We start from the raw sequence: 10,334 nt of genomic DNA, 5'->3' as shown, positions 1-10,334 counted from the left end.
ATTCCATGATGAACATTATATTAGTAACTAATTAGCGAAGAAGACCGTCCATGCATGTTGAGCACCATTATTAGTATATATATCAAAACATCGACGTAAAAAATTAATTAAGTCTAGGGCTTGATTAATCTACGTCAGGCATCAATTTTAGAGCCCATTTGGATTGACTTATAAGTTGCTTATAAGCTGTTTTCAGCTTTTTTGAGTGTTTAGCCGGCTAGCTTAAAGTCATTTTGTGCTTAAAATAAGCTCAAAAAAATAATTGGACCCATTTGACTTAGCTGATCTAAAGTAGCTTATAAGCTAAAAACAGCTTATAAGCCAAAAAAAATAAGTTAGACTACCCAACTTATTTTTTTTAACTTATAAGCTGCAAACAACTTATAGACATAAGCTCATCCAAACAGGCTCTTAATTTTTCCTTTTTAGCTGGGTCCTTGATTAAATTAACCTTTTAGTGGTTGGTTGTCTGAATAGTGAAAATTTGAATATATTTTTCTACCAAAATGTAAAGCAATGACTATCGATCACTTAAAATGAACCTGCATTATATTGTTTTTCTTTACAAATAAAATTGCAAACAATTACTCAATCTCAATTGTCCACCTTTAAAGGCTTAAAAATATAACGAAGAATTATATTCATGTCATATCGTCCATCTTTTACAATATAATTCACATGTGGCCGGTCCAATATTGAAAGTGATTTAGACAACGATTTTCTAAAATATATATAGAACATATATTATGAAAAACATCGTACGTTAGGAACAGATGGCATGAGCCTAATTACACACTACATATATTAGTTGTTGTTTCAATTTCACTGCAACTGTTGGTACTCGTTAGCTAAAAACTAAGAGGAACAGTAAACGCGGCAGAAGGTTTGAAGATTCTTTGGTCTTCATTTTTGGTTCATCCCATTTTTCTCAATATTTTTGACCTCCAAACCTCTCATTCTCACTCCTCATCATTCATTCGATCCAGTCCATGTTTGTTGCCCCAACGTTGTAATATCAAAGACCAACCTGCCCCCCCCCCCCCCCCCCGGCGCGAAACCCCCACTTCCTCCGTGGAGGGTTTAAATTGGATTTTGAGTTGAAACTTAAAAATAAATAGATGGTCAGGTTAATTAGTTTGAAATGGTCAGCAATTAGACTAGCTTACTTATACTACAATTCCGTTGACCGAAGACTGGTCCAAGGAAACTATTCTGCAGTCAAACTTTCTCCCATCCTTGTTATCATTCTATTTTCCTTCATCACCTTCCCTTTATATATCTCTTCCTTTTCCTCCTATTTTCTGCATTCAAAAATACAAGCTAGCAACTTACAACAAGTAACAGTTCTTGTATGGTTCAACAATTAACTTTTATATTTTCATTACTCCTATATACTCTGTCTCCCACTGCAGCTTTTTTGTCTTGTATTTTACGTAAAATCTAGAGTTAATTTCTCAAATGGACAACTACGGAGCTGATAATAATGGTGAGCTTAATAGACTTGTAAGTGAATTAACTCAAGGAAGGGACCTCGTTCAGCAGCTCCAGCTCCATCTCAATGCTCCTAACTATAATAATTCCTCTGCTTCACCCGAAACTGCTCGGGAATTCTTGCTTCACAACATCCAGTCCAAATTTGACACGGCTTTGTCCTTGCTCCAATACAATAGTACTATTGGAGACAATTCTAATTCACTACTAGCACATTCCAATTCCCCTGCACTTCCCATTTTTGGAAGGTCTGAATCTCCGCCATCATTCACTACAAGTCCTCCTCATAGTGAAGATTCTGATCGTGACCTTGAACCCAAGGATCCTACAACACGCAACAGGTTTATTATCTTTTTTCTGTTCTCATAAATTATATGTATACATGAATTAATTTGACGTTTGGTCACTGACTTTATTCACTAGTACTGATATGTCTACGTTTATAATGTCGCAGAAAGAGCAGTACACCACGGTGGACAAAGCAAGTTCAAATTCATCCTGGGGCACCAATTGAAGGGTCTCTTGATGATGGTTTTAGTTGGAGAAAATATGGCCAGAAAGATATTCTTGGTGCCAAACATCCAAGGTATAACATTAAAACATGAATTATACTATATACTTGCATTTGTCTAGCAACTTCTTTTTTTACAAAAAATTTGGTTGTTAAATGCAGAGGTTATTACAGATGCACGCTACGACATGTCCAAGGTTGTTTAGCCACGAAGCAAGTTCAAAGATCCGATGAAGATCCCAACATTTTTGAAGTCACTTATCGAGGAAGGCACACTTGCAATCAAGGTGCTGGTCCAAGTGTCAACAATGTGAATCCAGCACCAGCACCTTTGGCTGTAATAATACCTCAAAATCAAGAACCAAACTTAGGAAATCATGAACTACATCAAAATCCACAGGAAATTCTCTTGAATTTTCAGAAAAACCTCAGTATCTCCACAGATGATTTCAACTTCAATACTCATCATGATCCTAACGATGCGCCATATATTCCCTCGTTTAATAATTTCCCTTCATCGTCGTCCCACGTTAACACTGATCATCAAAATTACAGCTATGTGCCTAATTCTTCTATAATTCCAAACAACAACTTTGTGGAGAGTTTCCCCCCTTCCTTGAATATGTCTGCAGGTACTTCTCAAATGAACAGTTTTGGAGGGAAGCAAAATGATGCAGACTGCCAATTTAACTCAATGGGATATGAATCTAACTTCCCATATGATTATCAGGGATTCTCTTCCTAATCTACCACATAAATTAACTTAACCAAGATGAAGAGCTGCAGTTAACCGTTAAGATCAGGGACTTTACGAACTGGTGAAGCTGAATCAGGGACAATTTTGCACTATTTGTTATTAGGAACGAAGCATTAATTAGGACTTTGATGTGTATTGTATTTGTTTTGGTTTCATGTGGTCATCCTTATGTTGTACTTTCTGAATTAATCTTATATCTAATGGAAGCTTTGTAACATCTTTTATCTTTATTCCCGCTTCTTTATGGGGATGACGTTGACGTCTCGAGGAAACTTACCAGACGTGTTTACACGTCTGGAGCATGGGTTTACCACTAAAAAAAATGCATTAAGCGCGAATTGATCCCTAGTCTCCTAGGTAAATAACTCAACCTTCAACCAAGTGCACCATTTAGTCTTTTGTAGTATATGTTCCAGTAGGTAGTATTATACTAATTTTAAAAAATATATACATAAAATACCTATTTTTACGACAAGACTATGTGATCACGTGCTTCAAAAATAGGGCTTAAAATCGCCCCTGCATTTGTTTCCATATGCACTTTTATTATCATTATCAATAGTGAAGATTAATTAGAATCTCTCGTTCTAATTTAAGTGACATCATTTGATTAAGTATAGAATTTAAGAAAGATATATAGACTTTTGAAATTTGTGGAATTAAACAAGCTTGTATGGCTAAAAATTATTCTATTTAGGATAAAATATAAATTTAAAATTAAATTGTTTCTAATTATAGAATAATGACATTCTTTTTGGGATAAAATAAGAAAAATATGCCACATAGATGGGACAAAATAACTTATTTAATAAATTAATATGCTTTGATATAAATAAAGAGTGTGCGTAAATTATTACTCTGTATATTTCTTAGGAAACAACACAACATATTCTTAAAATGTAAAATATTTATCCGATCATGCCCCTTCTTAAACTAACTAGCCATATATGCCCGTGCGACGCACGGACCGAACATGTTTATTCACTTTAATTAGCTAGTCTTTAAGGTTTGTATTTTGAAAATAACTTTTAAAAATATTCTAATTGTTATTATATATAGCAACATATACAAAATGTATTTTATGTACCATCACTTTAGTTATAATTAGAAGATGGAGTTTAAAAATTAAAAACATATGATGGAATTAAGTCTTTGAGATGGAAAGAGTCGGATTTTTTTCTCATTGTCATGACAATGAAAGTTGTTTAGCGATGTGAAAAATAAAATTAGTAAGAATATGATGGGAAATTAATATTTTGATTATAGATTTTTTTTTCTTTTAAATTCTTTAGACAGGTTGATATCCATCTCAATTAACTAACTGTTCAGATTCAAACATAAGAACCATTGTTGTATATATTGGATTTTTTAAAAGCAAAACTAATAAAATATTTTTATTAAATTATTTCAAAATATATTATAATTTTTTTATTAACAATTATAGATAAAAAGAATTTTTACAAAGAAATAAAAATTAGAAAACTATATGTTATATAGTAAATCACCAAATTTTAATTCCGAAATAAAAATATAAAGTAATACATTTTATAAATGTAAGGAAACAATAATCAGAAAATGCAAAGGAGAGTAAAATAAGTAAAGTATTGATAGAAAGACATTTCCTCCCTTCACTTTTACTTGTCCACGTTGATATATCAGGAGAAAGAAATTTTTCTTCTTATTATTTTACACTTCACATTAATTACTCATTTTCAAATCATTTTCTAAGGCTATTGAGATTATAGATACACTAATAAATATGGATATTATGATAAAATATATATTCATTTATTAATTCTTAAAGAACGCGAAAAGTCAAAAGTGGACAAGTAATATAGGACGGAGGGAGTACTTCATTTATTTACAATTTCGATTAATTTTTGTACAACTTATTGTTGATGTGTTCATCCATTTGGGCGTTTGTTGTTAAAAAAAAAATTATCTTATTTTGGTTATGTCCGTCTCTTTTTATACTTAGTAAGTTGACAATTCAAATATCCTATGTGGATATTATGATAAAATATATACTTCATTTATTAATTCTTAAAGAAAGTGAAAAGTCAAAAGTGGACAAGTAATATGAGACGGAGGGAGTACTTCATTTATTTATAATTTCAGTTGATTTTTGTACAACTTATTGTTGCAGTCTTCGTTCACTTGGGTGTTTGTCGTTAAAAAATAATTGTCTTTTTTTTGTTACGTCTGCCTCTTTTTATATTTAGTAAGTTGACAATTCAAATATCCTATATGTCAAGTTTATAATTACAAAATTTAAAGGATATTTTATTATATTATACACATTTTTAATTTAGAACCATAAGATTTGAAAGTTTATCTTTATTTCTTAAACTCCATATAAAGAACGTGAAAAGTTCTACATGTCAAGTTTATAATCACAAGATTCAAAGGATATTTTATTATATTATACAGATTTTTAATTTAGAACCACAAGATGTGAAAGTCTATCTTTATTTCTTAAACTTCATGTCTAGTCAAAGGTAGATACTTAAATTGAGATAGAGGGAGTATATCCCAAATGAAGGACATGAATGGACAATTAAGACACTGCGGACCTGTGGGGACTTAAAAAGTAAACACACAAGAGTTAAAAGTGCACAGAGGAAATAAATATGTGTCGAAAAATTAAAATTGAAGTGCATATATGTATACATTAGAAGAAAATAAATATTCAGCAAGAACGTGAAAAGTCAAAAGTGAACAAGTAAAAGTGTACGGAGGAAATAACTATGTGTCAGAGAATTAAAATTGAAGTGCATGCGTGTATACATGAGAAGAAAATAAATATTCAGTACTATGGCATACATCCATGTGGGATATACTAATTCTTAAAGAACGTGAAAAGTCAAAAGTGAACAAGTAAAAGTGCACGAAGGAAATAAATTTGTGTAAGCGAATTAAAATTGAACTGCATGTGCCTATACATGAGAAGAGAATAAATATTCAGCAAGAACGTGAAAAGTCAAAAGTGAACAAGTAAAAGTACACGGAGGAAATAAATGTGTCGGAGAATTCAAATTGAAGTGCATACTTCTATACTTGAGAAATGAATAAATATTAAATATTATGACAAATTAGAAATGTCCACGTGAGATAGGAAAATAGTTAGGTAAAGTGTACAAGTTATATAGCTTATGGTATAAGCGTTCATTGTGGGTACAATCTGTGAAGCTTTTGGTACAACTGTTTAAAGTTGTGTTCGTCCCTTTAAGGGATTTATATATAATAGAAATGTAAAAAGCCAAGAGTTAACAAATAAAAGTGCATGGAGGAAATAAATTTGTATAGGAGAATTAAAATTGAACTGCATATGTCTATACATGAGAAGAGAATAAATATTCAGCTAGAACATGAAAAGTTAAAAGTGAACAAGTAAAAGTGCACGGAGGAAATAAATATGTTGAGAATGTCAAAAGTTAAAAGTGAACAAGTAAAAGTGCATGGAGGAAATAAATTTGTGTAGGAGAATTAAAATTGAACTGCATATGTCTATACATGAGAAGAGAATAAATATTCAGCTAGAACACGAAAAGTCAAAAGTGAACAAGTAAAAGTGCACGGAGGAAATAAATATGTCGGAGAATTAAATTTGAAGTGCATATGTCTGTACATGAAAAGAAAATAAATATTAAATATTATGACATATGTCTACATGGGATATAAAAATAATTGAATAAAGTGTACAAGTTATATAACTTTTGATACAAATATTCACTGCGGGTACAATTTGAAATGTAGTGTGTACAAGGAGGGGGGACTGCTGTGTTCGTCCCTCCTTGGCACTTATTTTGTCTATATACATGAGAAGAGAATAAATATTCAGCTAGAACACGAAAAGTCAAAAGTGAACAAGTAAAAATGCACAGAGGAAATAAATATGTCGTAGAATTAAATTCGAAGTGCATATGTCTATACATGAGAAGGGAATGAATATTAAGTATTATGACATATGTCTACGTGGGATATAAAAATAATTGAATAAAGGGTATAAAGTATATAACTTTTGGTACAAATATTCACTGCAGGTACAATTTGAAAAGCAGTGAGTACAAGGAGGGACTGCTGTGTTCGTCCCTCCTTGGCACTTATTATATATAGAATTCGCTTTTATCCAAGCGCCCGAAAATATTTACTCGAGTACCCCCCCCCCCCCCCCTCCCAAAAAAAGCAACATTATATTTATATACCATGATGGTATCATGTAGGACTAAGAGAGTGTCTCATTGAAGGACAGAAGCAGTTCTCCATGATACCATCTTAGTATATTGTATATATTATGACGGTATCATGGAAGACCGAGGAATATCTCATTGAAGGCTTGAAGTAGTCCTCCATGATACCATCTCATTATGTGTATATGTATATAAGATGATGATATCATAGAGCTAGGTTTTTTTTTAAAAAAAAAAGAAGGTCAAAGGTGCAAATATACCCCTCAACTTCGCGATTTAGAGCAGATATAATCCTCGTTAAAAAAGTGGTGTATATATACCCTTTCCGTTACAAAATGATACAAATATACCCCTTCCCTTACACAAATAGTGCAAATATATACCATTTTCGCTAACAGGGTTTAAAAAAAATCATTTAGCTTATTTATTAATTAAAAAAAATGTCATGTGGCTTTAAAAAAGAGCCTACGCTTTTCTTTGAGTAGACATATTTTTCTAACACCACATGGTAAAAAAAAATTCTAATGGGTCGGTTCTGCATCGTTTTAAAAAATATCTTCGTGGCTTTAAAAAAATAAGTCTACCCAACCAGACCCGACCCACCAGGAAAAGAATTATCATGTGGCTTTAGAAAAATATGTCTACTAAAAAAAATGGGTAAACTTTTTTTTTAAAGTCATGTGGTATTTTTTCTAATTAAAAAATAAACTAAATAATTTTTAAGAAAAATTTCATTAGCAAAAAGAGTATATTTGCACCATTTTGTAACAGCTGAGATATATTTACACCACTTGTATACTGGGGGTATATCTATTCTAAATCGCAAAGTTGAGGGGTATATTACACCTTTTCCCTAAAAAGAAAGTATGTTTTTTGAATAAATGAACATGACCCTCTATGATACCATGTTAGTGTATTATATATACCATATTAGAGGACCGATTAGTGTTTTAAAAGAAATCAAAGAAATCCTCTGTGATACCTTCATGGTATATAAGAGATAGAGCCCGTTTGGATTGGCTTATAAGTTGCTTATAAGCTGTTTTCAGCTTTTTTGAGTGTTTGGCTGGCCAGCTTAAAGTCATTTTATGCTTAAAATAAGCTCAAAAAAATAATTGGGCCCATTTGACTTAACTTATCTAAAGCAGCTTATAAGCTGAAAATAGCTTATGAGCCAAAAAAATAAGTTAGACTACCCCAACTTATTTTTTTTAGCTTATAAGTTGTTTGCAACTTATAGGCATAAGTCATCCAAACAGGCTCTTAGGGTGATACCATGTTGGTATCATAATTTTGGAGGCATTTCGGGTAAATAGTTTTGGCAGCATAAAAGCAAAGGGGAAGGTTGGGGGTGGGGGTGTGTTTATGGCGGGTAAATATTTAGTTTTCAGTGGGCATCACGTTCCTTCCCTTATTTTTTTTGTATAAGTATATAATAGACAGGGTGATACCATGTTGATATTATAATTTTGGGGGCATTTTGGATAAATAATTTTGAGGGCATGAAAGCAAAGGGTGAGCGGATAATTATTTTATTTTCAGGGGGTTTCGAAGTACTTACCCCTATTAAACGCATAAATTAACTATTAGAACTATTTTCCGTCTTCAAATTCCATCATTAGTTGTACGGGCCCGTACTGATTTCTGCACCGTATATCCCAAGTCCAAGAGGATTCATAGATAACAAGCCCAACGGCCCAAGTGTGTACTCTATAAGACCCAGCTTAAAATGGTGGGAAAAGAACACATGTCCGCTACACACAAAGTACTTACCCTTACATGCCCCCCTTACTTTTATACCCTTAAAACTATTTACCCTTCCTACCCATTGCAGCTTTTGTTGGTAATTGTTTCTTTTTTCTTCTTGATTTTCTTATTTCTCTACTTCTTATCTTTTGTCTCCTATTCTTTTTTCTCGTTTTTTTTTTCTTTTTCTCCTTTTCTTTTTTCCAAATCATATTATCCTTTATTTTCTTTTACACCATAATTTGATCTTGTGTTTAATTCTAACTCCTTTCTTTTCATTTTTTTCTTTTTTTTTTTATTTCTTAATTTCTTGTGCCCTTTTTGATTCATTTAATTCTTTTTTTTTTGTTTTCTTCATAATCTAATTTCATTCACTGTTTTTTGCACTTTTAATTTATTTTTAAAATTTCTGATAATTTTCATTCAATTTTTCTCCTTTTCCAAAAAAAAAAAATCAATTTTTTTTCTTTAATTCCTGTTTCTTTTCATAATCTTATTCTACACACCATTTGGCTCCTTTATTTTTTTTCTTTTTTTATATATCAATAAAAAGGATAACTGATATAGTATATTTTTATTTTCATTTTTCTATATCTCAAAAATAATTTATTCTAGCATATAGTATACCAAGTCAGTAGCAGTTAAAGTATACCATTGCAGTATATTATGACACTTGTTACGGTTCACTTTTACGCGGGTGCATAAAAGCTACTAAGAGATTGTGGACTCTATTTGAATTTTATATTTTTAGAGTCGCCACCTAATTTTATAAAGGAAATTAAGAAAATCGGGTAAAAGGGTTTATCAAAATAAGAGAAAAATCCTTTTAAACTAGAGTTCGGGGTAAGGGTTCTGGTAATCCCCTAAGGAAGGTTTTAACCACCTTAGTATTAGGGATCCGTAGAATATGGTTGACCTACGAGCTTCAATGGGTGATTAATGTGATTATTTGCTTTAAAATGTTTCTTTCTTGGAAAACTTGTCATGCTAATCATCAATTTAACGTTTTGACAAAAATGTCCTTTTGAGAAAAGATTTGGTCAAAAATGTTTATAAGGGTTCAAATCACTTCATTTCCGGACCAAAACACCCTCGGGATTTCTCCCAAGTAGAGTCACTACTAACTTGGTCCTAATAATATGATTTTAGTTCTTATAAGTTTTTTATTACTTATATAGAAAAATAAATGGAGTATATCTCCTTTATAATAATAGTACAGGTATAAGTGAAAAGGAATTTATTGTCTTTATTTCCTTAATCCACTGAAGCTCATATATTCAACCATACTCCAACACCAAAGTCAACTTATCTCAAATCCGGTTCAAGTGTATTTCCTTTTGTTTTTATGCCTTAAGGCTTGGGCTTTTGGCCCAAAATATGACAAATGCCTTAAGTCAATTATGAGTTGAAAAGAAAGAATCCATTTATGTCATGTTACCTTGTTTAGAAATCAATCACATTGTCCTTATGTCAAAAATCGGCAAAATTCTTATATTCAAATTGTTTGGAAGAGATGCACCATTACGAGCTATTCGTCGAAGTGGTATGCTATTAACTTTTGGACGGGATGTAACTCCTATGCCACATAATGGCTGTAGACCTCCGAAAAAAAAACGTGTGTAGAATTGAACATTGAAGA

The 10,334-nt window shown here is 31.8% G+C and overlaps 1 protein-coding gene across 1 annotated transcript; it reads left to right on the top strand.

Moving 5' to 3' along the window:
- Nucleotides 1–1,309: 1,309 nt before the first annotated feature.
- LOC132634058 (probable WRKY transcription factor 41) lies at nucleotides 1,310–2,989 on the top strand. Its single transcript, XM_060350373.1, has 3 exons — nucleotides 1,310–1,832; nucleotides 1,946–2,077; nucleotides 2,165–2,989. The coding sequence occupies exons 1-3, from the start codon at nucleotides 1,459–1,461 to the stop codon at nucleotides 2,745–2,747; spliced, it is 1,089 nt and encodes a 362-aa protein (XP_060206356.1). The 5' UTR covers nucleotides 1,310–1,458; the 3' UTR covers nucleotides 2,748–2,989.
- The last annotated feature ends 7,345 nt before the right edge of the window (nucleotides 2,990–10,334 follow it).

This window comes from Lycium barbarum, chromosome 3, assembly GCF_019175385.1.
Source record: "Lycium barbarum isolate Lr01 chromosome 3, ASM1917538v2, whole genome shotgun sequence".
Classification (NCBI taxonomy): Eukaryota; Viridiplantae; Streptophyta; class Magnoliopsida; order Solanales; family Solanaceae; genus Lycium; species Lycium barbarum.
This window is presented reverse-complemented; position numbering and strand designations above follow the sequence as displayed.

What these genes read in the sequence shown, in the direction of transcription:
- LOC132634058 (XM_060350373.1), top strand. Translation starts at nt 1,459, where the DNA reads ATGGACAACTACGGAGCTGATAATAATGGTGAGCTTAATAGACTTGTA. An exon ending in GATCCTACAACACGCAACAG is followed by an intron (nt 1,833 to 1,945) that starts GTTTATTATCTT and finishes ATAATGTCGCAG; the next exon opens with AAAGAGCAGTACACCACGGT. An exon ending in CTTGGTGCCAAACATCCAAG is followed by an intron (nt 2,078 to 2,164) that starts GTATAACATTAA and finishes TGTTAAATGCAG; the next exon opens with AGGTTATTACAGATGCACGC.